General features: G+C 41.4%; 1 protein-coding gene and 1 long non-coding RNA gene across 8 annotated transcripts in view; one reads left to right on the forward strand and one right to left on the reverse strand.

Moving 5' to 3' along the window:
* WDFY2 (WD repeat and FYVE domain containing 2) overlaps window positions 1-27,806 on the reverse strand; it is a 179,029-nt gene that overhangs the window by 110,230 nt on the left and 40,993 nt on the right. For 2 of the 7 annotated variants that reach the window (XM_042963067.1, XM_042963213.1), the window contains one exon: window positions 3,047-3,069. The exons of 3 other annotated variants lie outside the window; for them this stretch is intronic. In XM_042963067.1, coding sequence (XP_042819001.1) covers window positions 3,047-3,069 — 23 coding nt within the window. Of the gene's footprint in view, window positions 1-3,046; window positions 3,070-13,749; window positions 13,917-27,806 lie in introns of those variants that run through there. 2 more of the 7 variants (XM_042963501.1, XM_042963417.1) reach the window with 2 other exon arrangements.
* LOC122233002 lies at window positions 7,701-27,735 on the forward strand. Its single transcript, XR_006210408.1, has 3 exons — window positions 7,701-8,347; window positions 8,901-9,031; window positions 27,289-27,735. It is a non-coding gene; the product is annotated as an uncharacterized LOC122233002 (long non-coding RNA).

Consider the following 27,806-nt stretch of genomic DNA (forward strand, 5'->3'; position numbering starts at 1 on the left):
ATCAAGTACAAGACAAGAACGACCGCTTTCACCATTGCTATTATACATTACTGGAAACCCTGGCCAAAGTAATTAGGCAAATAGAAGAAATACAAGGCATCCAAATTGGAAAGGAAGAAGTAAAACTATCTGTATTTGTAAATGATATGATTCTGCCTACAGAAAATCCCAATAAATCCACAAAAGCACTACTAAAGCTAATAAACAAGTTCAGCAAAATTGCCAGGTACAAGATCAACACACAAAAATCAGTTGTGTTTCTATACCAGCAACAAGCAATATGAAAACAAAATTAAGAAAACAATCCATTTTTAATAGCACCCAAAAGAATAAAACCCCTAGGAATATATTTAACCAAGGAGGTGAAAGACTTGCACAGTGACAACTACAAACATTGCTGAAAGAAATTAAAGAAGATACAGATAAATGGGAAGACATCCCATGTTCATCGACTGGAAGACTGGATATTTATGACAATACTCCCAAAAGCAATCTACAGACTTAATGCAATAGTCTCTTCAATAAATGGCGCAAGGACAACTAGACAACCACATTCAGAGAAATGAAGTTGGACCCCAGTTTCACTCCATACACAAAAATTAACTCAGGATGGATTAATGACCTAAATATTACAGCTAAAACTAAAACTATTAGAGGAGAACACAAAGCTAAATATTCATGACCTTGCATTCAACAATGGATTCTTGAATTGGACACCACACCCAAGCACAAAAAATAAGTAAGTTAGACCTCATAAAAATTCAAAACTTTTGTGCCACGAGGGACACCATCAAGACAGTGGGAGAAAATGTTTGCAAATCATACAGATGATGGAGGTTTAGTGTCCATACTATGTAAGAAACTCTTTCAACTTAACAATAACAACAACAAAATGACAACCCAATTAAAGGGTGGACAAAGGACTTTAGTGGATACTTACCCGAAGACAAATAAATGGCCAACAAGCGTATGAAAAGATGCTCAACATCACCAGTCAACAGGAAATGCAAATCAAAACCATATTAAGATACCATTTGACAGTCACTAGGAAGGCTATTTTATATATATAAAAAGTATATATATATATATATATATATATATATAAAGTAAATGTTCTAGAGGTTGTAGTGGAATAGGAACCCTCATCCATTGCTGATAGGAATATAAAATGATGCAGCCACTGTTGGAAATAGTCTGGCAGTTTCTCAAAAAGTTAAACAGAAACCATATGATCTACTAATTCTCTTAGGTATATACTCCAAAGAATTGAAAACAGGTATGCAAACAGATACATGTTCATGTATGTTCACAACAGCACAATTCTTGCCTTTGCAACAACAAGGATGGGTCGAGAGGGTAATGCTAGGGGACGTAAGTCAGCTTGAGAAAGACAGATACCATATGATGTCACTATACGTGGAATTTAAGAAATAAAACACTTGAACAAAGGAAAAGAGACAAACAAGAAAAGAGACTCTTAAATACAGAGAACAAGGAGCACCGGTTGCCTCAGATGGAAGAGCATATGTATGACTCTGGATCTCGGGGCTGTGAGTTCAAGCTCCACCCTGGGTGTAGAGATTAGCTAAAAAAACAAAATCTTTATTAAAAAAAACACAAAACAAAAAACAGAACAAACTGGTGGTTGCCAGAAGGGAGGTGGGTGGGGACTGGTTAAATAAAGGTTGAAGGGGATTAAGAGTACACTTATGATGAGCACTGAGTAATGTGTAACTGTTGAATCACTGCATTATACACCTGAAACTAATACAGCACTGTGTGTTAATTATACTGGAATCTAAAAAATAACAATAAATAAAATAACAGCACAATTCACAACAGCCAATAGGTGCAAACAACTCAAATGTCTATCAGCAGGTGAATGAACAAATTACATACATATACTAGAATATTTTCAGTCAACAAAAGGAATGAAGTACTCATACATGCAAAACTTGTATGAACGTCAAAAACATTATGCTAAGCAAAACACTGTACACTTTAAAGTGGTTAACTGCGTGTAGGCGAATTTCACGATAAAAATTTAAAAACAATCAATACAGACTTTGCCTGGAGTTGAGGCAACCACATTCGACAGGAGACAAGATTGAGGACGGAAGCAGATGTGCTGAGGACAGCAGGGCTGAAGGTGGAAAGGGCCTGGCCTCGTAATACCTCAGTAATACCCCTGATCCACCAACTCTTTAGACCGACTTTAGACTTGCTTGTGAGATAATTCCCTTTATTTTTACCTTAAGCCACTGTTAGATGGATTTTGTTACCAGGATCTGAATACATGTTAACAGACAGAGAAGACGAAGGAAAGAAACGTCTCTCCTTAGGTTTGGGGTTTGTCCCACTACATGATGGTGTGGTCATTCACGGAGATGAGGAACAGTGGAGAAGGGCAGGACATGGGGTGAGAATCATGAGCTCGATTTTGAACATTTGAATCAGAGGTGTCTTTGAGTTAGCCAAGAGCTCCTAGTTAGTGAAAATGAGAATTATAATTCAAACCTATGGTATGAAGCTGTTGCAAAGATTAAACGTAAGGTCTGTGACATGGTGCTTAGCACAGAGCAGGCCTTCAGTAATTGCCAACAATTATTATTATTGTCATTAATATCACCATTTTTTTAAATGTGCTAATCCACCACAGCTTGGGAGAGTTCAAGATCCAAAACGGTTCCCGCTTTGCCAACGTACTGAATATTTGAATCCTTGATGTAAGGGATTTTTCGCTCAATTTACAAAGATATCCTGTAAATTATTTATCCAGTCCTTTACGCCCTGCTTTAACATGTACTGGGTATCTCCTATGTGCCAGGCATCGGGCAGGAGCTCCAGACAACTTAACATTATCATGACAGTGGTGAATGATAAGGGCTACAAGGTATTTTATATCCATGCAAGCAATGTAGGAAAGGTATCTCATCCACATGGAGAAACGAGGCAGGCTCAGGAAGGGCTGACTCGGGAGGTGGCCATATCTATTACTCCGTTTATTTCCTTCACTGCCCTGGCCACAATCTGTTATTTGACTTACCTACTCGTAGATGTGTTTATTATCTGAAAAATAAAAATAAGAAACTAAGCATGACAATGCGCACTATGATCTTGCTCACCACCATCTATCTACCTGGAGGCTGCCAGAGCGCGTCGCACATGGCAAATACGGGATAAATATTCACTGGATGAATGAAAACAGGTGGGTCCGAGGCGACAGAGACTGTTGGTTGTCTACACTAGATTCATTCTCCTCTTCTTCCTTAGAAGCTCCCCTAGTGACCCGATTGGGCAGAGCACAAAGGCCAAAATGGAAGGCAACAGACTTCAAGCTAGACAAGATGCTTGGCAGAGGTTATTTGCCACGGATACTACTATAAGTGAACAAAAAAGTCTACTGGGCTTTTCAGGGGACCGTTTTGCCCACAACTTTCCAAATGTGGCCTCCCAACAATCCCACAAGGTAGGTATGGTTATGAATCTCATGTCACAGAGGAGGGCTCTGAAGCACAGAGAGCCCCTAGGTTATACAGAGCCACAATCTGAACTCACACAGTCTAACCTCAGAGGTTGCTCTCTCTCAACCACTGCACTGGTGGCAAACCTGTTCCCAATACGGGAGGGGCAGGAAGGCAGAAAAACAGCAAGTTTAATTTTCAACAAACTGAATGTAAAATAACTGGAGATGAGAAAATAGCAATAAAATAAATAAAGTAACTATAGATGCGGAGCGGTTTCTTATGTGAGGATTAGAGCTGAAGGTAGCACCGAAGCCATGCGCACACAGGTTGTAACACTACCGTGATGTTAGTGCAATCGATGCTCCTAGTTTTCCAGGTGCATAAATTATAAGGTTATGTAGCTATGTATGTACGTATGTGTCCACAGATAAATGTTTAAGTAACAGTGATTCTAAAAATCCGGTAAAAAAAGAAAAGGTACACATCAATACAGCTAATACAGGTTTGTTTAAAGATTTTTAAAGCAGCTGTGTAGGTCAAAAGGGTGGCAGGCTAAAATTAGTTTTGACTCTAATTATAGAGACAAACATTTTCACATAAACAACAGCACCCCCACCAAGCCCTTTGCATATACATTTAATCCTTACGATAGCTCTATGAAACAGAAATCATCCTTCAGAGATGAGAGGGCCCACAGAATTTAAGTTTGCCTGAACCAATAACCTGCAGTTATTTTAAATTCTGTGCTCTCTTCACTAAACATACTGCCTTCCTTACACCAACATGTATTAAGGGCAATATTGAGAACCTTAGAGGGTCAGAAATAAAATTCTATAAAAATATTTGTTCCCTTATCTGTAGAGATATAATAATAGTTAAAAAAAAAAAAAAGACACTACATCCTAGACATCCTAGAGGTCAAAAGTAACAGTGGGATAGCCAGGACTTTCCTAGAGAAATGTAAGTTGCACTATACAAAGCCTGCAAGAACCAATGTTTTGCAAATTATATTTTAAAAGCAACACAAAAATCTTTTAATAGTAAGTATAAAACTTTTTCCTTGGAAAGAACTTCAAGAAAAAAAAAAAACCAGCTGTGATTAAGAGTCATGGTTAAGCCAGTAGAGGTCAGTGTATTGGAGAAAACGGATGCCCCTGCTGGAAGGCAGGAAAATGGAATTCACCCCCCACACAAAGTCCTGGCCTCCCGGGAACCCAACAGAGCCACACACTTTGCACTGTCCTCCTCACTGGGTCCTGTAGTCTTCTCTCCCCCGAGCTCTCAACAAAGGCAGAAACAGACACGACGACAGTTGGGAGAGAGAATCAATTCTCATTTCAAAAATAATAAGACAAGATCTCTCCAGTGGGCCTCAGTCAGTTTAGCAGCTGGGCTATTTTGAAAACAGCATAATCTTATTCTACATTGGACACAGCTGACCACATTTCAACAGGTAAAAGTCACTTTTAAATATTAGTCTTAAATATTATTTATTCCTTAAACCTAAAAAGGTTTTTTTTTTCTTTTCATTTTTAAGGTGAAAACAGAGGGTAGACAAATTGTAGTATTTCTCAAACTGCACCACGATCAGTGCACCAGCTTGCTCCTTGACTGAGCTCCAAACACAATCAGAGAAGGAATCGCGTTTTCTCATACTTGGCACCTGCCCAGGGCAAGCTCCACGCCGAGCCCCAAAGTGGTGCTCGTCGTTTGTAACAGAGCAAGAGGATCAGTCAAAAGTTCCTCTCTACAGCCACCCACCCCCGACCGGTCCACTGTCAGGAAGTTCTCTGATGGCATCTGCAGAGACCTTGCACAGAAGGCAGCAAAGAGGCTGAGCTCACGCTGAGAAATCTGTACACCGTGCTGGGTGGGATGACGAGGAAGGAACTGCAAATCCTTCATTTTATAGCGCCAGTGTCTAGCATTACCCTAAAGAAATGAGACATGCAAGGGCCTTCCGACCCTACCTCCCAACCCACTCCAACTCCCTCCAAAGAACTGAACCCAGTGCCCGCCTCCACTCCCACCTTAACTAGGAAAGGTGTGACCTCCTCACAGGCAGCCCTCCCCTGAGTAGCCAATGTGACCACACAGAGGGATCGAACTTTCAAACAAGCAAGGAAGTCAAATGCTCCCTTTATGAGATTCCTGAATTTCAGTTTGTACTTGACTTTCTTATTTCAAACTGTGCTGATACACACAAGCTGGCAATAGAGTGTAGTAATACACAGGTGCTGAACTGTGTGTGTGTGTGTGTGTGTGTGTGTGTGCGCACACACGTAAGTAGCCGAGCACCACAGCAGTTCCACTCCCACCCCCATCCTATCCAGGAAAAACATACCCTTTGTTCTAACTTCTAGTGGTCTTTATGAGTCCACTTATACTGATGGAGACAATGAACTGCGGCGACTGGAACAAGATGGACTTCCCAAGACGAGTAAAATCTAGAAGTTAGGAATTCTGCCCCACTGCCTCACAAGTGCGTTTATATACATATGTGTGTGTGTGTGTGTGTGTGTGTGTGTGTGTGTATACATATATATTTGATCATTGACTTGTTGATCACTGATTCATTCACAGACATTTATTAAACACCTACTAAGCACAAGCACGTGAACCACACTGGAACCACAAGACAAACAAGCACCACCTCTGTTCTCAAAACTCACCCCCCCGCTGCAGGCGACAGGTAGCAGAACATGACCACTGGGCAAGGTAGGAGAAGCCGATGCTATTAAAGAAACACGTGCAGTGGGGGATGCATCTAACTCGGAAATGGAGCCTGGGTTAGGAGATGTTAGAGAAGGCCTCCCAGAGATGACGGTGTCCGAAATGCAGGATGAGGAAGCATTTACCAGAGGAAGGGCGAGAGGGAGCAGGGGCATGTTCCTCATAGGGAGAGCAGCATGTGGAGGCAGGAGCAGGCAGGGAGGGGCAAGGTGGCAGTGATGAGAACCAAGCTGGTCCAAGGAGCAGGCAGGAGGCCACACAGGGCTTTGCGGGCCACGCTGAGGAGTCTGGGATTTACTGTGAGGACAACGGGGAGCCGCTGGAGGCCAAGCAGCCAGCCACAAAATCACAATTTTTTCGTTTGTTTGGGAAAACGTGGAAGAAGCCTGCTTACCCTGAAGTAACCAGTTTGGTTAACCAGTAAACCAGGCAAAAAAGGACGCGGCTCTAGACAAGAGAAGAAGGCAGACTTGAGAGCATCTAGGAAGTGGAAGCATCCGGGTTCCGGGGCTGACTGGGTGTGGCGTGCTGCATGAATGGGTGGTTCGTCAGTAAGTGATTTTTTTGTAGAAGGCAATGCTGACTTCATCTTGAACTTGCTGGGTGGGTGTGGAGACGCTCCCGTTAGGACTGTCAAGGAGTGAACTACCTGCCTGTGTGGAGTCCAGGGGTGAGATCTGAGCTGAGGATCGGGATGTGGGAGTCACCAACAATAAGCAGTAGCTAAGTCCCTGGTGAATAAGAAGAAAATAGGGCCAAAGACAAACCCTGGAATAACACCAACAGTTTAGAGGTGCAGCACTCAGAAAATCCGCAAAGACCTCAGCATGGGCCACCACGGATGTGTAACAAAGGCCTTCGCCTCTCAGACACAGAACATGTCCTAATTTTTGGTCCAGAAAATAAGGTCATTGTAAACATACCTAAGAACTGAACCAAATTCACAGTGAAAACGTGCCCATAATAAAAAAACTATCTATATAGGTCACTTTTCTGAGAGAAGAGGGAAGATTGGGGGTGGTGACAAACAGTATACCACAGGTTGCTAAGCTACTGAATAAAATAAGACGAGGCGTCTACCCGTGTTGAAATTCAGGCTTTTAAAAATGTGCCCTAGAATGATGCAACCTTCATTAGTTACCATAGCAATGAGCTTCATTTCCCAGGGGACAATTGTTATTTTTGCCACCACTGAAGTAACTTGGTGGTGGGGGGGGGGGGGGGGGAGTAGTGATGCCGACACCGACTGTGTTTTGAGGACCCTGAATTTTCAGGGAATACTCTTCTAATAGATCACAAAGCGTAACCTCAATACAAACAGAAGGCAGCCCCTAGCGATGGGCAAACTAATAGAAAAACTTGAAGCAAGGGAATGTCACTCAATAACTTTTTGTTGTTTTTACAGCAACTTGTTTCAAGGGGGTAAAAAAAATGCCTCTAATGCAAATAATGCTGCAGAAATTCTTGGGAAACACACCTAAAAGATTTTTTTAAAAACCATTTCACTATGATTATTTATAATAAAAACAAGCTACCAGCTTCTCGTGATATGCATTCAGATCACATGTAGTGAATAAACCCAATCTTCTACAAATCACTGTGTATCTCTGTATTGAGGATTTCTCCACAGCTAGACAGACTGCTGTGTGGAGTGAACTCAGGCACCTAGGGGTTTAAGACAGAGGGGCTCAAGCTGGGTGCTGTCCAGCATCTGGACCACCCCACCAAGCAGCTCAAGGCCAAGCTTAACCATCCACTACATCAGACCTAAACAACTTTGCTGAATCACAGACACCTGGAGTTTTGTTTTTTTTCCTCATAGCTGTAGGAACCTAGCAATCTAAGGCTGGAAAATAGGTGTGGCTGTTTTATATTTCAAAACCCGGAGCTTCTAATGGCATTCCTGCTTTAAAATACTAACAGCCATTCTAGTCATTCGCGGTCATGTGCTTCAGCGAGGTATGCTTATTACAGCCATCACCAGAAAGTACTTTAACCAACTGGGTCCTTTCTCTCAAACCAAAGGTCATGGAAGCCTTCACAATTTAGAATCTTAAACATCACAATTAAGTAGCAGCCATCTTCATTGTTTTTTAAAATCTATAAAATGAAGTCTCAAAATGAGGTTAAATAGCCCCCTATGGCAGGTGAGAAATTATAAACATATACAAAATACATACGGTCTTTATCAATCAATACTAAGGGTCTTAAGAGAAAGAAACCCCCACAAGGCCTCAATTCTGAGTCATTTCATTACTTTTTTTTTAAGTTTATTTATTTATTTTGAGAGACAGAGTGAGCAGGGGCGGGGGAGGGGGGCAGAGAGACAGAGGGAGAGAGAGAGAATCCCAAGCAGGCTCTGGGCTATCAGTGCAGAGCCCGATGCAGGGCTCAAACTCATGAATAATGAAACCATGACCTGAGCGGAGATCAAGAGTCGGACACTTAACCGACGGAGCCACCCAGGTACCCCCTGAGCTATTTCATTACTAATAAGCACTACGCTGGGTCTGCAGTTCGTTTCTGTGCATTCTAGCCTTGCTTTGTATATTTTGTTTTCTTAGTTAAACTCTTAGGGGCTAATGTTTAAGCATAGCTTGCTGTCTTTGCATAGCTGTGGGCTTCAGAATTCCCAGACTCCCTCCCTCTCACCTCTCACCTCTCACCGCTGTTACCTGCATATCTGCTCTCTCATATTAGCGTACCTCCCCTGCAAAGCCTTCCAGACTCCTGGGTGGAATGAAGCTCCAGAATCACATCGCATCTCGCCAACGTCAGAACAGTCACATGGCCTGTCAATGCTAGTTAGCAAGTCCATATCTCCCCATCAGGTGAGTTCCTTGAGAACTTCAAAAAATTTTTATTTTTGAGTATTTTTACCTTTGACTTTTTATTACCTATAATGCTTTTATTTTGAATAGTACTTAGCACAGGGAAGATGCTTGGAAAAGGTCATATGAATACACAAAAGGAAGGAAAAAGAACAGGAAACAGTAGAGAAAAAAAAGATGAACCCATTCCCAGCGCAATGGTGAAGAGTAACCCATAGGGCAGCACTAGAAAGGCACCAGATCAGAGAGGCTGGATGGGTTCCTGCACATTAGCATTGGCAATGCCATCTGCTCCTCAGCCAGAGGCCCTCACAGGCAAAAGAAACATGAGTACAAGCCTTGAACTGTCAGTCTGAGCAATTCAACACTGCAAGAGTGTTCATCAAATATCACCCACTAGGAGAAACACGGATGGAATCACTAGAGGAACGATGTCGATTTAAATATTGTTCTTGCCTCTATACACAGCAGGAGGGCATGGTCTGTGTCCTCCTACTCACCACTATGTTCCTACAGCCTGTCCAGGGGCAGGCACGTGATAAATGCTCAACAAGGACTTAATGAAATAGTAAACTGAAAGAGCAGTGATTCAGAGGATGCCCCTGGCTGCCACTGCTCTGAATCTGTAGACAGATGAACCGCTCTCTTCCAGGGTAGCCACATGCAGCAAAATGGCCAAGAATTTTACACCTTAAAAAACAAAGCAGAGCTGGCAGGAGAGGGCAAACGGGGAGTGACTGTTCAATGGGTATGAGCTTTCCATTCGGGAAATGGATTGTAGGGAAGGTGGCACAACATTGTGAATGTATTTAATGTCAATGGACTGTACTCTTAAAAATAGTTAAGACGGTAAATTTTGTTATGTCAATTTTACCACAAACTTTTTTTTTAATTTTTAAAAAAGAAACACAGCCATCTCTCTAAAAGTATACCCTTCATAGAGCTGCAAAAGATGTACCAGTTAGAAGACAGCTGTGGATAGCCTGGCCCTGGAGGGTCAGTAAAGGGCACCCTAGGCTGAGAATCCAAGGAATTCACTTGCCCACTCCAACAGGGTAGGGCAGCAGGTTTCCAACCAGAATTCAAATCCAACTTGGACTCAGGGTTTGGAGGAATTACTTGGTATCCTACGACAAAAAGGATCAAAGGACAGTTTCTGAGCCGTGGGGATGTGGGTAAGTTTACATAACGAAAGGGGATGTTTTCAAAAGATTACTTCGGCAGTAGCAAGCAACTTGGATTAGACAAGATCGAGATTAAAACCTACGAGACCAGTTGAGAGCCTGCTGTAGGGATCAACATGTTAGAACAGAGTGGCGGCAGGGCAGTAAAGAGGAAGAACCAAATCCTAGATACGTTTCTAAGAAGGAATCACAGGGCAGATAAAGAACCAAAGGTAGCTACATTTCCAGTCAAGGAAGCCACGCTGATGACGAAGGAAGATTGTGACAGACCTCCTACACATATTTGAAAAACAAGGAAAGACCTCACAAAGTCAACTAATTTTTCCAGAAAGAGAAGCTGGAAAATCCCATTGATTTTAGTAGTGTGACAGAATAGACCTTGAAAGACCTTCTGGATTAAAACAATCAAATGCTGGCTTAAATTGAGTAGAATCTAGTTTTTTCTTTATTGTTGTTATTTTAAAACCTATTTGAAAGTGAAGGATCTGAAGACCCCCAAAACTTGAATAAGGGAGTTTTTAGCAATTTTTTAACTCTTAAGTTTTTAACCTTAGAGTTTCAATTGGACCCTATAGATCTTAAGTATCCATTTTAATGCCACACTGGGCATGGGCTATAAGAGAAAAGGTCTAAAACCTAACCAACATGGGGAATCTAATAAGAAACTTTATTTAAGCCAGGATTTCAAAGACCACTTCCTTGGTACAAGAGTTTATAAGAAACAAATTCCCCCCATGCAGAAATGGGACAGTAAGGAAACTGTCCAGGTAAAAATAAACAAATCAATCAATGTATCACAAACTGGCCCTCAGGAAAGATATTTATTCTACTTGCGTGATCTGAGAAGCCTCTAATGGAGAATTTAATTTTAAGTGGTCCTAGATTTATGACGTCCTTGGGCAACCATAGAAGCAAAAGCAAACCCAATCTTATCTCAACTTCAGGGAGACCTTAAAAATTTTCTAAAAAGTTCTATGGAAAATGAGTGGATCCAATTTTTAGAAATAACGAAGCCCACCAGGAAACTAGGTATCAGAGAGAACCAGCAAAAATTAAAGAGCAAAAAGAGACCACCAACAAAGACTTGATACTAAAATCATCAGAAATAGAATATAAAATAACTACATTTAATGTGTTTCAAGAATAAAAGAGAAGGTGGAAAATGAACAGAGATGGGGGTGCCTGTGTGGCTCAATGGGTTAAGTGTCCGACTTCGGCTCAGGTCATGATCTCACGGGTCGTGAGTTTGAGCCCCATGTTGGGCTCTGTGCTGACAGCTCAAAGCCTGGAGCCTGCTTCAGATTCTGTGTCTCCGTTTCTCTCTGCCCCTCCTGTGCTCATGCTCTGTGCGTGCCTCTCAAGAATAAATAAAATTTTTTTTTAAAAAAGGAAAAAAAAAAAAAAAGAAAAATGAACAGAGTAAGTGGATTGAAAAAAACAACTGAAAATGAAACATATAACATTACTGAAATAAAATTGCAATGGACAAATGGAACAGATTAGATACAATAGAAGAGAGGATTTATAAACTAAAAGACAAATGAAAAACACTCTACAGGACAATCCACACAAAGACCAAGATATGGAAAATATTACAAGTTTAAAAACAGGAAAGGCAGAGTAAAAAAGACTAGAATGAGAAGATCTAAGATATGTATAACTGGAAGGAACAACATAGAGAATGGGGAAAGAGGCAACAGTTGAGAAATAATGGCTCCGTCTCTGACAGACACTTTGAAATATGTCAACTCTAAGATGAAGATAATCAATGGCAGGAGATTAGCCCGGGTCAGATCAAAAGTTATCCTTTTGGGGCACCTGGGTGGCTCAGTCGGTTAAGCATCCGACTTCAGCTCAGGTCATGATTTCCCAGTGCATGGGCTGGAGCCCCGTGTCAGGCTCTGTGCTGACAGCTCAGAGCCTGGAGCCTGCTTCAGGTTCTGTGTCTCCTTTTCTCTCTGCCCCTCCCCGACTCATGCTCCGTCTCACTGTCTCTCAGGGATAAATAAACATTAAAAAAAAAAGTTATCATTTTCTTTCCTAGATAACTGACCAGCCTACAACTGTAACTCAGCTAGGCTCCCTCTTCCCCTGATGTCTTAGAACTCCAGACAAAGAAAGTATTCTCTAAGTATGAATGTGGGCCTTGTTAGAGAAAATAGGAATCCAATCATGCATCACTAGATCTTAACCATTTTTCTTTGCTGTCCGTGTTCTCGTAAGAAACATGCCATACACATTTTTCAACACCACCTCTTCTAATTCAGTGGTGACTGGAAATGCTCCATGAAGACTATGGACCCAAGTTAGAAAAGACATGATTTGGGAAATAACTTCCACTAATGAAATTAAAGAAAGTAGGGCAGAAAATATAAAGTCCATCCATTTTCCTGCCCTACTCTATTTCTCTTTATCCCTCACAAAACACCCTAAGGTGAGTAAGGCAAAGATATCATCATTCCTAGTGATGTCTGAAGGTGCTAGGAGTCTAGAGGAATTAAACAGTTTGATCAAAGTTCCACAGGAAGATGATGGGAAAAGTCACATCAAAAGCCTACTGTCTTAAGTACATCATATGAACCTTATTTGGATTGTGGTCTGAATAAACCAACCATTAAAAATATATGTTCAAATTAGGGAAATTTGAACATGTTAAATGATATTAAGAAATCATAGTTTATTTAGTTCTGCATAATAGCAGCACTGTGGAATGTGGAACGAGCTAACACTTATACTATTAACAGGTAAAGTGATATAGTAATCTATAATTCATTGAAATTGAATCCCAGAGGGGCGCCTGGATGGCTCAGTAGGTAGAGTATGTGACTCTTGATCTCAGGGTGGTGAGTTCAAGCCCCACATTGGACGTGGAGCCTACTTAAAAAATAAAAAATAGAAATAAAAAAATAAAGTGAATCCCAGAACCCCTACCCAACAAAGCATGGAGTGGAGAGATCCATGAAACAAGGTTGGCAAAAGGTTGGTCACTGAAGCTGGATAACGGGTACATCATTATTTTCATGTGTTGTATGTGTCAGAAATGGTCTGCAATTAATTATTTTTTAAAATCTTGAGGTCTTGACTCATAACAACTGTATATATAACTGCATGTAACAGAAAGGGATAGCCTCCTTTGTAGAGAGAAATCATGAATAGAGAAACAGTAGTGGATACAAAATCAAGTAGTACTAAACAGTTTTGTCATCCAGATGGCAATCTGAATTGGTTTAACATCCTTTGTTGGTATTAATAAATAGTTCACAAATGAAACACTTTTTATTTCTAGAGAATGGATAACAGACAATTTCTGGGTCTCTAAAATGAATGAACAACCTAGAAAAAGCCCTGCTTTAAAAGATGTTAACAGCTGAGGCAAATTATCTAGCATATATGTCCAAAAGAAATTGCTACAAACTATCAGAATTATCCCACTAGAAAATTTTTAAAGCTCTCAACACATAATATTCATGTTAAATATTCTCAACACATAAATTACAGTAGCATATGTAAATGGTAAAGGAGACAATAGCATACGGGTTGCTTTGAAGTTAGCAGAGTGGACGAAAATGTCTATTTTCCAGTGCTTAAATATATTTCATTAGGAGATTAAATTCTCCTTACTACTGGAAAACACTAACTGGCATAAAAGTATTCAGATTCCATCTTAAATAACCTACATTATTTTGAACATCCATCTGCTCTCCTTTATGACAAAAGAGACAAGTATTGAGATTCTAGATGGAATCATAAAAGCCCTTACATTCTAGCCTATTTTATAAAGTAACTAAGACTAATCGTATTTCTCTCAAATTTTAAATGTATCGGACATGCTTTGTAGTAATACAAAAGAGATATAAAATGGGAAAATCAAAAAGACAATGACACTACATCTTTACTCTGCCAGATCAAATAAACAGAACAGTAGCCCTCTACAATTTTGCTTCATATAAAGTGATGATTTAGCATGAATGGTTGAAAAATCTGTTACCTTGAAAAACCGTAATAGACAGATACCCTCTCCTCCTATAATCAACCTTTCTTCCTGTGGGTTTTTGAGATACATAATGTATACTCATGAATGTTAATAAATCCCATAAATCAAAATCATATTAACTTCCCTTCCATATCGAACCTTCTCCATAAGCACCCATAGAATTTCCTTGATGTATCAAAGTACATGGTGTAAAACAATGTAGATGAACCTACAACAACAAAATTTCTTTATGTGTTGAAGAAAAGTCTATTACTAGAAATAATTCACTCTCTCTTGACCTCACTTGGAAAACATGCTTAAATTTAAGCCACACCAACGGTAAAGCTTACACGCACACCCATTAAATGCACAGAGCAGCCAGAGAAACAGAACCTTCTGTTTATTGGTCAACCCTCATTTATATTTTTGTGGGAGAAGTCAAGTAAAAGTAATAGTAGAAACTAAATTATTTTCTAAAATTCTTTTCAGGAATTCATTAACTTCCAGAAAGATTCCAAAATTCCTACAAATCTTGAGCTAAGGCTGACGAACCACAGAGCCCCTCCACCAGAAGCCATTCTGTAAAGCAAGCATGATATGTACATTATTGCTCTACATAATATGCAGCAGTATCGAGTTAATCCCTGCAAAAATAAACGTCCAAAAAGCTTAGCAGTACCCAATATTTTTACTAGCCAGCATTCTCCCAAGAAGTTACATACGTAATAAAATGAATGAAATCAGCATTTTCTGACTCACACAGAGTAGCTTTTCATGAATGGGTACTTAAGTGTGAAGACGGATTAACTCTGATCTCATTTTAATGAGTTTCTCTTTGTCTTTGAGGGACTACTCCGCACAGATGCTCAATCACTCCACTCCATGGTCATTTCAATCCATCCATTTAAGAGGTTTGAGAATGGTGCTGACCCGCACTTCTGTGGGCATACTAAATGCACCAAAATGTAAAGTCAGACAATAATTTAAATAATGTAAAGTCACCTCTTCTGTCCACTAGATTGCTAATTCCTGTCCAGGATGCCTCTGTGATGTGAATGAAATCTGTCCTGGCTCTGCTATCACATTGCCTTTGTTACACTCCCACTGACACTCGCAAGAGCCTCCTGTCTGGTCTCCTGCCTCCTATTCCACTCTTCTCTGATCCCTTCACCCCGCCACTCAGGTACTTCCTAAAATGCAAATTCAACTATGGCTCAACCTTTAGAGATGTTCAACCCTTGTGTGGTCTACCAGGTCCTCCACAATCTGACCCACGTGCGCTCCTCTGGCCCCAGCTGCCCGATATTCTACCCAGCTACTCTTAGTTCTCTAACTCAGTAATGACCAAACTTGCTCGGAGAAAAACTAAAACTGAAAGGCTGCCATAGGGTTAAACATAGGGTTGCCAGCTTTTTATTGCGCCAAGGAAAAAAACATCTCAAACAAACAAACAAAAGAACCCTACAATTTGTTGGCACTTTCATTTTACAAAAAGTTAAGAAGGACACAATCTTAGAATTCTAAAATCTGAATTATAGGGGTGCTGGGTGGCTCGGTCAGTTAAGCGTCTGACTTCGGCTCAGGTCATGATCTCACAGCTCGGTGGGCTTAAGTCCCATGTTGGGCTCCGTGCTGAGAGCTCAGAGCCTGGAGCCTGCTTCGGATTCTGTGTCTCCCTCTCTTTCTCCCCCTCCCCTGCTCATGCCCTGTCTCTCTCTGTCTCTCAAAAATGAATAAACATTAAATAAATAAATAACTCATATTGTCCTTTTTTCTTTTTATTTCACCACACACTGGTGAAAATTCTTGCACCAACTTCTTCAGCAAAAGCCATGCCCTCGCTCATCATACCCTTATGCCCCCTGCACGCGCTGACTCTCTGATGAAGCATCTGTTTCTCCCATCCTCCTTTTCCACTTGCACAACTAGTATCCATCCTACAACACTCACCTTATAGGGCAGTCCTTTTCCAATTTTAGCATTCATAAGAATAACCTGGAGATTGTGTAAGATGCAGATTCTGATTACAAAAATTTTGTCCCATGGTTCCTTCCAGAAGCGTTGCGGTTTGGGGTTTTACATCGAAGTCTATGATCTATTTTGTGTTCGTTTTATATACGTATGAGGCATGGGCCAAAGTTCATTTTTTTTAATATATGCATGCCCAATTGTTCCAGCATCATTTGTTGAAAAAATAGTCCTTTCTCCACCGAATTTGTCAAAACTCAATTGACCGTGTATATGTGTCAGTCTCTTTGTGGACTCTGCTCTGTTCCACTGATCTATTTGTTTAGGCCAAGCTATCACACATGTATCTTGAAGGCTCAAGATACAAAGACAAAAAGTACTGTGTGCAAATGAGAAAGGACCTGGAATGTACCAGACCTCCTTGATGTTTGCGTATGTTTTCTTTCTCCTGTTGTACTGTATCCAATGTCTTTACCAAAGCCTGAGGTAAGTACACTTTGTGAAATCTTGTTGAGTCCTTTCAATCAATTGGCCCTGGGTAACTGCTGCAATGATTTTGCTTTCTGTGATTAAAAAGAGAACACAAGGCCAAAGAACTGGCTGTTTTCCATCTTGCCTAAGTGGGTCAAGGTCAATTCTCTCTTTGTCCTCTCTGCTAGGAATGGCACTTCCCAAGTTATACTCATCATGGCCTTTAGGTCTGCTTTGATTGTAACTAGTTAACCATGGCCAAGATAACGAAGATGATTGCAAAATGGAAGATTTTTCAGTCTAAGGCATGTTTACAAACCGGAGTCCGTGAGCCTAAGAGTACACACAGGAATGTGAGCCACAGAAGGCAGATGAAGCTAACACAGTAACCTGAAAATGAGCACAACCCAGCAAAAGCTGAAACCTTTTAGGAAATATCACCAACCGCTCAACGGATAGTTGCTGGGCTTCCTGGTACATAAAGGAAGACACAGGTGGACCCCCAGCACATTGTAAAGATCGAAAAACTTCTGGTGGGCATCCCTTCCATTAAGAGTCAAGCTAGATTAAAGCGTACGCAGACACTCCCAGAGTCTGAGGAGTTACACTCCGGCACTGCCCAGACATGCAGGCACCGGACAGGAATGGAGAGTGGTGGTGTGGGTAGCGAAGAAAAGCCTCCCTCACTCCTACGGGCTGAGAAAGTGAGGTAGTGGGGATAGTAGCAGCAGTAGAAGGAATGATAACAACGGCCAGGGACAGAATGTTCGCGTCCCTCTCAAAATTCGTATGTTGAAATCCTAACCCCCAGTGCGATGGTGTTAGGAGGTGGGGCCTCTGGGAGGTAATGAGCTCATGGAGGCAGCGCCCTCATGAATGGGATTAGTGCCCTTATAACAAGAGACGCCATCTCTCCACCACGTGAGGATATGGTGAGAAGACAGCCATCTAGAAGCCAGGAAGAAGGCTCTCACCCAGAGCCTCCAGGACTGTGAGGAAACTGCCCAATTCACGATAATCTGTTACTGCAGCCCATGCTTACTAGGACGCCACCAGGGTGAGGTTTCTTTATAGGAGACACATTGTGTTTTACTGGCTTTCCTTCATTTAATCCTCACAAAAGTTCTAGGAGGGAGATCCAGCTCTCGTTTCCGTTTTAGAAGTGAGGAACTACAGTGTGCTCACACTAATCTGCCTGTGGCCCCCAAGCCAGCGAAAGGACCAACCAGGAGGTACTCGAGGCAGCCGGACTCTAACGCCTCGGTCTTACTCACCTCTATCTTATTTCTGAAGTTGTCTGAGCACTCTGAGAGAGGAAGAAAGCAGACTGTGAGGACAGAAGGAAAAATGCAGGAAGCTTGCTGAAGTTGTCACTATTTAGATAACAGAAGACAGGAAGCAAAGAAAATGGCCTCCAAGCAGCTACAGCACCTTGCACAGTGCTTCGGGTAGGTCTGGGTTTGATCACTTCTAACGGGTCTAGAGGGACACGAGACAAACAACATGCGGCTCTGTCATATTCTCTCGGTTACACAGAGCTGCTATTCTTTTTTTTTTGTTTAAGTTTACTTATTTACTTTGAGAGACAGAGAGAGAGAGAGAGAGAGAGAGAGAGAGAGAGAGAGAATCCCAAGCAGGTTCCGTGCTGTCAGTGTGGAGTCCGATATGGGGCTTGAGCCCATGAACCATGAGATCATGACCTGAGCCAAAACCAAGAGTCGGATGCTTAACCGACTGAGCCACCGAGGTGCCCCACAGAGCTGCTATTCCTACAGGCTGGCATGGAAAATAAAGGTCACTTCATAATTTCTCTCTCTTCTAATGTTGAAAAGAATTAGGGCTTCCCTACAGGGCAGCTCTCCATATCTCCCTGCCTTCTCCTCCAGCTCTATGTCTTGTCAGTGTGGACGAAATCCACTTAATCCAACCATAACACATCCAATCACTTTGATCAGTACACACAAAACGTTTTAGCCAACAAGTTCTCCTTGCTCTACTAAATTTATTCTTGGTACTGAATACCTGAGAAAAATCGGCCCCGGATTTCCAGTCTTCAGGTGGTAACAGGTGTTGTAAATTTGCAGAAGTTTAATTGACTCTAATCTGGTTTCATGATACTAAAACTCTGTTTACTAAAAGGCCGAAGTATTACTCCTCCTTCATTTTGAAAAGCATGCAAAAAGTATGTATTACAAACCAGGGCTGGTACTAGAAATACAAAGAGAGTATAAATGGGGTCCCAGCCCTCATTAGCCCACAGTCAGGTTTTTATTCACTCTTTCTCAAAAACACACCTCCAGGGCTTTGCAAGACTACACTATTAGTTCTTGGTGTTGTTATTTACAGAATTAAAACTAATCTCTGCTTGAAAATAAGGGAGAAAGAAGATAATGAAAAAGAGACTCTACAGTTTTTTGATCTCCAGTTTTGAAAGCTGGACTCGAAAATAAAAACATCTGTGTTACATATGGTAGGAGATTTTGAGATATGATAATAATGACTAACATTTAGTGAGCACTTACCCCAAGCAAAGTTCAGTTCTAGTTACCTTCTGAGAATTACTTGATTTTTTTTTTTTTTTATTTTTTAATATATGAAATTTACTGTCAAATTGGTTTCCATACAACGCCCAGTGCTCATCCCAAAGAGAATTACTTGATTTAATCTTTACACGGGTCCTATAGAGATTGGCACTTTTACTATGTCCATTTTCAAGATGATGAAACTGAGGTACAGAGAGGTAAAGTAATTTACTTAACATCTTAGGAATTAAAGGAGCCAGAATTCAAACCCTGCAGCAGCCTGTCTCCAAACTCCATGCTTTTGACAACTAATCCTGTCACTGAGGAAAGAAAGATTCAAATATCAGAATTCTGTAGCAGGTTAAGCTGACTGACCATTGGAAAAAAAATTTCTGGTCCCAGAAACAGACCCAAGTATACAGAAGAAAGATAAATTATACAATAACTTATTGTATAATTAATTATTGGTTCCCAAAAAGTGGACCCTTACCTCACACCATTTATTAAAATAAATTTGTTGCTTTAAAGAATTACACGTGAGTACCTGGAACCAGGATGATACAAATGACTCCCTTTCCTCATCGCTTTTTGTGAAAACGACCCAACTGACCCATAAAGAAAATTCTTCACCACCCACTGGGTGCTTAAGAGCCCCATCCACCGACCAGAACCCTTGAGGAGAGTCAGCAGAGGATGGTTTAGAAAAGCCCCCAGTGAGTGGAGAGCCCAATCAGCAGCCAGTCCCTGGGACGTCATCGGCAAAAAACTGCTGCCATTCACCAGTTACTGCGAGCTGGGAGCCCTATGAAGTGCTTCAAGCTGTTAACAAATTTCAAGATTATTATACGCGCCAGTAAGCTGATGTTCAGAGCGTTCGACGAGATGCCCAATGTTGAACAGCTTATAAGAAGCAAAGCCAGGATTGGAACACCATGGCTATCACCGATTCAAGCCTAAACTCTGAAGCATTCACTGCACACAGAGGGCCCAAGTCCACCAGGGTCCCCTCTTCAGATCCTGCGGGCAGTTCCTGAATCAGAGCAGAGGCTGGACCAACGTGGGACAAAGAGCTGTGCTGGAGTTTCTGCCTGGATGCCAGGCCAGGCAGCTATTCAGGGGGAAGGGAAACTACTCCAGGCAGCTTAGAGCTGCCAACCGCAACACAAAAGGGAGACTGTTCCGCAACAAAAGGGGGACTCTGCCCTGCAGCTGTCTCCCACTGCCTACAGCTCCATCCCTACCCCACACAGACTACTAGAACTCTAAGCTGCTGCTGAGAAAGTACAAGAAATCTAACTTTTCCCCTATTTTTGCCTATAATGAAAAGAACTCAACAAGGACCCACACAGTCTCTGACAGAGCGTATTTCAGTTACCGATATGGAACAAACCAGACCTCTCTCGGCAGATGGGACAACAGAGATGCCAGCAAAGGAGCCGGGAGAACTCTGATATTTGAATCTGAATAAGCAAGGCAACGGCAAGAAACAAGACAAGTTTACAGATTTTAAAACTTACATTTGCAGTAAGATTCCGAAGAACAGCAGATCACTGACAGGAATTTACTAGGATGAAAGGTGAAAAGGAGCAATAGGAAATAGGACTTGAAGGTAAAAAGCAAAACTGCAGGCCTGAAAAACAGAAGCAGTGAAATGCAGACCGGCAATAGCAGAAACCAAAGGAGAGCCTGGCATCAATGTATTCAGTGAGACCTGCCAAAACTCACAGGAAGATCATGAAAAATTGGAAATTACCAGTGAAAGGAAAGCTCCAGAATAACAGGTCCAGAAGCTCAAATATGTGCATAACAGAAATGTTTGAAAGAGAAAATGAAACGGGAGAGAAATAATGATTTGTGTAAAGGAGAAATAATAATTAAGTAAATAATGGGGAAAAAAACCAGAACTTAAAAATGAGTTTTTCGGACTGAAATTACTCACTCAGAGCTTGGCTCTGAATTCATCGTAAGAGATCCACACATCCCCAAATTTCTGAATGTCGGGAGGGAACTATCCCATAGACAGACATCTGAACCTCCACCAAGATTTAGTAACAACAGCAAAAAGGAACATGGATGAAATGGACATTGGGTCTCATCTGCCATAATAACTGTTAAAAGACAGCAGAGTAAGATGTACAGGACTCTGAATGGAAAAGACTATGGCATAAGGCATCTAAATTGAGCTAAATTATCAATACTATAATCATCATAATAAAGCAGAAGAAATATGTAAGAATACATAAGAAATATAAAAAATAAAAATATACACTATGTAAGAAAAATATACCGTCCATAAATCCTTTCTTGAAAAAAAGTTCTTTCTTTTAAGTGTATTTATTTATTTCAGGAGGGGCAGAAGGGCAGAGAAAGAGGGAGAGAGAATCCCAAGCAGGCTCCACACCCTCAGCACAGAGCCCGACTTGGGGCTCAATCCCACCACCCTGGGATCAGGCCCTGAGCCGAAATCAAGAGCCTGACATTGAACTGACTGAGCCACCCAGGCACCCCAGGAAAAGAAAATTCTTCAGGAAGGGAAGACACACAAGCAATTGAAAAAATAAATTAAAGAACTCAAGGGGCACCTGGGCGGCTCAGTCAGTTAAGCATCCCACTCGGTTTCAGCTCAGGTCATGATCTCCCCGTGCTTGAGTTCAAGGCCCACCTCAGGCTCTGCACTAACAGCACGGAGCCTGCTTGGGATTCTCTCTCCCTCTGTCTCTAGCCCTCCCCCACTTGCTCCCTCTTGTCTGTCTCGCAAAATAAATAAACTTACAAAAAAATTTTTCTAAATAAAGAACTCAAGAAAGTACAACATATACAGCAGCACAGACATATAGAAGTATAAAAGAAATAGCAGTGAACAGTACAGCTAAGAAAACAATGCTAATGGTGTTGAAATTACGATAGGAATGTTCAGCAAGGATGCTTAAAGGGACAAAACGTAAAAAAAAAAAAAAATAGGAACAAACATTTCTAACTATTTCAACAAAATTTAGGTGGTAAGAGGAAGCAAGGAAGGAAGGAAGGAAGGAAACAGTGTGCTGAAGCATTCATGGTTTATGGGAACTGTACAGATACTGTTCCAATGTTAAATAAGTTCACATTTTAAATGTACCCACAATTAGAACACAAATTAGACCTGCAACTCCCAAGTCACAAAAAGAACTGTTTTTCTGCTTTAAAAGAGAGGAAAATTTGACAAAGTAAAAAAGAAAGGATAATAATTTGAAAACCTAACACAAGATGCCAGGGTAAGACCAAACATGCAGTGAATACTAAGGGCTTAAATACCCCTAACAAAAGAGGAACATTCACAAATTGGGTAAAAGAGTGAAACCCACCCCCAGGGTTATTAAATGAGGCAACGTTTGCAAAAAAAGTGCCAGGCATATAGTAATTGCTCAAAAAAGTGTATATGAAGAAAGAAATAACATTGTAGGCACTGTGGCGAACCAAACACTTCAAAAAAAGAAGAGAGGAAACTTTACCAGTTTAAAATACCAAAATCTCATTAAAACTTAAAAAAAAAATGTTTTTAAAGTCTTATGATGAGCTGACAAGAAAATAAAGGAAATCCTCAGAGGTCAAAAACCTTAAAAAAGCATATAATCTTTGACCCAGAAATTCCACTTGCAGAAACTTATTCTACATTCACATGTTACACAAGTAAGGAATCAAGGGATGCCTGGCTGGCTCCCGCGGTAGAGTGTGTGACTCTTGATCTCTGGGTTGTGAGTTCAAGCCCCACGTTGGGAGTAGAGATCACTTAAAAAAAGAAAAGAAAAAAAAGTAGCAACTGTATGTGATAGGAGAAGAGAAAAGCAGTGTGTGGTCAATTATGGATGATAGGCTCTATGTTCATTGTGTGCAAAAGCCAGGAATCATATACGTGGGAAGAATGCATACATTCAAGGCAGTTTTCTCAGTTTAGAATGACCAGGGCTGCAGGGGCCCATGGGTGACTCAGTTAAGAGTCTAACTCTCCGACTCTTGATTTTGGTTCAGGTCATGATTCGCAGTTTGTGGGTTTGAGCCCCGTGTTGGGCTCTTTGCTGTCAGCACGGAGCCTGCTTCAGATACTCTGTCCTCCTCTCTCTCTGCTCCTCTCTCTGTCTCAAAAATAAATAAACATAAAAGAAGAAAAAAAAAAGAATGATCTGGTCTGTAAATAACAGAACTGCAACCGCAGTGATGTAAACAATAAGACTCCCAGGCAGACAGTTCCAGGTTGATCAGTGGCTCACATGTATCTTTCATGGCTGAAGCCCCACATTTCCACCTATCCCCTTCGGTGTGCTAGGGACATCATGTTAGGCAAACACGAGGTTTGTAAGATTGTATCGATAACACCATACTAAAATTGGAGGGGGAAAAGAGCTAAAAGAAACCTGTGTCCCCTGCTCATGCTCTGTCTCTCAAAAATAAACATTTAAAGAAATTAAAAAAAAAAAAAATCTGTGAATAGTGGTTGTTCCAACATGGTGGATCACGGGTGGTTTCTTACTGCCTTCTTTCTATGCTTTTTTTGGGCTTTCTGTATTTTTTTTTTTAATAAGAATGTAAATACTTGTAATAAACTGAAAACAGAAAAAGTATGTCTTTCAGATGAACTGAAATAGAAATGCTACTGAAGAAAGGGGCTCGATGGCCTCTTGGCCATAATGGCATGGGTACTTTTCTTGTTTTCCAATTAGACTTCTTCCAAATTGACCTGTCACGTGTATGAGTTTTCTAATTCTCCACCACATGCATACTAGTTTTGTATAAAAAGGAAGCTCATGATGTTGTTAATGATTATCCCCTATGTAAGGTGTAACACTTTATAGAACAGTTCCTTTTCATGGGCCTTTATTTCACTATTACTATTACAGCCTTTATAGATAAACACAGGAAAATTAAAATAGAAAAACAGAGCACGCTGCAGTGAGGAACCTGACACTGTAATCATTCAAGAGCCTTCCCTAAAATCACATTAAATCGGGAAACTTAAATCCATTTTTTGCCAGCAGCATTCTCTTTTCACATGCCATCTTTCATAAAGATAATATGAAGACAAATTCATGGTTATAATGCATCAATTTCCAAGGGGCTCGATTTCTTTTAGATATTTAATTAACACCAGTAACCATCTGTGCCCTAAATCTACTGTAGACAAAATGAATGTTGAGAGACCAAAGCAGGTCAGAGAAACCTACGCTACCCGTTTGGTGTGCTTCAGTGACTTCCTCCTGTTAACCTTCCCCCCACGATGAGGTAGACGGAACAGTGTGAGGGACTTCCCACATGTACAGTTTAATCTATTAACTTCAGAGGCATCTTTCAAGACTAACTTCTCCACAGCTTAACCCTAAAAATTTGGATCTCACAATTTCAATTTCAAAACTGAAGGACACCTGAGAAATAATCTAATCAAAACTGAAGGACACCTGAGAAATAATCTAATAAGCAAACTCCCCATTTCACACACAAGGAAACTGGGAGTGTACAGCTGAAAATCATCACAATGGATCCCTGTTACAAACAGAAATGTTCCACTGAGCACACAGAGGTCTTCGGAAGAGGTCTAAACCCTGCAAGCAGTTTTTTTTTTTTTAATGTTTATTTACTTATTTGGGGAAAGAGAGAGCGCATGAGCACGGGAGGGGCAGAGAGAGAGAGGGAGAGAGAGAATCCCAAGCTGGCCCTGCACTGTCAGCACAGAGCCCGATGCAGGGCTCGAGCTCACAACTGGGAGATCATGACCGGAGTCGGTATCAAGGGCCAGACGCTTAACCGAATGAGCCACCCAGGCGCCTCTAAACCCTGCAGGAATTTATCCTGCTGCTCAATCTTTAGTTGTGATCCTGTTTGTTAAATGCTGGTCAGTCCGTTTCTAACGCTCTTTTTAGATACTATACATCTTCAAGTGAGAAAATTCTATTCAGTCCAACATGGTGGGTACACTAAAGCAGCAAAGTGCCATCTGTGCGGCATGAAGTGCCCTGTGAAGTCATTCTCCCTCCTCTTCCCCCTCCACAAGGAATGGAAATTAAGCTCTGCCTTTATGGTTACTGTCGCTGTCTTTACTACCGTGACAAGAGTCACTGAAGAATGTGTAAACGTCAAATCGTAAACAAAAAATTCACTGAAATAAAAATTTTTATTAGGCGTGTTTCATTTTGTTTTAGGCCCTGCCACATTAGTCACATGAATTATGAAATGCAATATACTTCATTATACAAAGTTAAACAAACTATAAACATCTACGATGTTAATCATCAATCAAAATTAATCGTTGGAGCCACTGGTGGAGAAAGAGGAAGGAGCTATTTAATGAGCCTGGCACGGTAGATGAGGCTTCCTGTATTTTTCTGTGTGTTGGGATGATCCTTACGAGCCCTCTAGTAAATAGACACGAAAAACTCTGCCGTACAGAGAAGTAAACTGAGGCTCTGGGAGGTGAACTGATCCAAGCCTCGCAGGTAACAGGATGGGCATCTCCAAACCCAGTCATCGCTCTACTGCACAAACGCGGCCACAAGTTCCAACAAAGAATGAGAAAAGATGAAGGTCCTACAGCGTGGAATTTACATTCTAAAGACACACTCGGGCCTCACATCCTCACCTATTTAAGAGTTGGAGATTCCAAGCGTAATTCGAAAACATTAGTTCCTCCCTCAAATCCTCGCTGTGAGCTCACTGATGTGGCAGCAGGCCCTGGTGGCGACTGGGGTGGGGGTGGGGGGCTGGCTCTGGGCCCTCCAACTGTGGTTTCTACTTTATTTCACCAAAAATTCTTAGGCAGACTTACTCCTGACTGTGTGAACGCTGTCTGACAACATTAAAACAATCAGACAGAAGTAACTTGCTGGAGTGTGAAGCAGTAAATGCTACATCAGGTGAAAATTCCCTCCGCTGATATCGGTTTCCTTTTCAAAGTCCTGGCTCATCCGTGCCCTGTCAGCATTCCACCCTCAGCCAGGGCTGGCTGTGCTCTGAGCCGCCTAATCTTGGCTGAATTCCACAGGATTTTAGTTGGCCTCAGTAATATTTTTGCTTAGCTCTCAAGTCTGGAGATACTTCTTCTAGAAGTGATTTTCCTTTTTGCTCTGAACTCCTGAAAACCCTCCAGACTAAGGAAGACGTTAATTGACTCGTATTAAGAAGAGGTACCAAATTTTAGTGGTGGTTGCCATGGGCTGCAGTGGAACAATTTTGCTTTGCATATTAAAATACCTATTTGGGTGGGTTTTTTTAGAAGATTATTACTTTTAAGATCAACAGACACATTTTTTTCTCTGTATTACATAACAGGCTAAAAGCTACGTTTGATTTTTTTTCTCTTTATTACGTAACCAAGGCTAAAAGCTGCGTTCGTTCAGCTTTGCAACCAGATTAAACTCAAGAAACGTGAATTTTGCACCCCAAACATTTAAGATTAAACTCAAGAAACGTGAATTTTGCACCCCAAACATTTACACAATCAAGTGCTAGACACATGTGCCCTTAACAGAGGAGGAAACCACCATATCAATACCAGGGATACGTGTGGTTAAAGTGCTGTTCCACCAGAATATACTTGACCAGAAACCGCTAAGTAAAGTTGGAATGATCAAAGTATCCAGAACCCTACCACCTCTCACTACCTCTGCGACTGTAGTCCCAGTCAAAGCCACTGCCACTGCTCCTGCTGCAATGGGCTGGCCTCCTAACGGGTCCTCCAGCTGCTGTCCCCACTCACTCCCACCCAGCCCATGGTCGAGTTTCACATAAGTCAGTCGATCCCATTAAACGAGAGTAAACTATATTCCTCTAATCAAAACTCTGCATCAGCACTCTCCTCTCAGCCACGCTGTTCTATGTGCTGAATGTCAGGAATATTCCTGCCACAGGGCCTTTGCACCAGCTTCTCCCTCTGCCGGGAAGCCCCAAGGCTAGCCCCTCACCCTTCCAAACTTGGTTCAAACATGGCTCTCTCAGAGAAGACTTCTCACCTTCAGTGAGGACTGCCCTGGCCATTCCTTTGCAAACAATGGAAATTTAACCTCCCTCCAACCCATAAATACCTGCAGTCTTGATCCTTTTACCTTGCTCTAGGGTTTTTTCCACGCCGCTCATCTTTACTTATCCATAATAATTACTGTTTATTTCTCCCCACAGGAATATAAGCTCCACTGAGGCAGGATCTTTGCTTTGTTTACTAATAATCATCCCCTGCCTAGAAGAGCACCTGGTAGAGTCAGGAACTCAACTAACATTTGCTGAACACACGATGAATTAAAATAAGCAGAGTGCAAGTGGCCTAATATGGGCACATGAGGACCCAACACACAAGATTCTTGCCACTCCCAGTGATGAATGGAACCGGAAGAGCGAATCAGGAGTCACGACAGTACAAGCAATAGCTCACAGTCCTGGGCAACAGAACTATAAATATTCAGGCAAGAGTACTCTAACACAGGGTTAGAGTATCTCGGATGAAATCTGAACTTCTGCTTTTTAGCAAATTCATTCTATCAGAACCCAGCAGTAATCTGTGCACAACAACCCCAAGAAAAGTGTGTGCGTGGAGTAGGTTCGATTAAATGAAATCAATTTTACCACGGAGTGGTTTCCCCCAATCTGATCCTTTCTCTGATCTCTCATCTTTATCACATTATCTCCAAGCAGGGTTCAAT

This window comes from Panthera tigris, chromosome A1 (genome assembly GCF_018350195.1).
Source record: "Panthera tigris isolate Pti1 chromosome A1, P.tigris_Pti1_mat1.1, whole genome shotgun sequence".
NCBI lineage: Eukaryota > Metazoa > Chordata > Mammalia > Carnivora > Felidae > Panthera > Panthera tigris.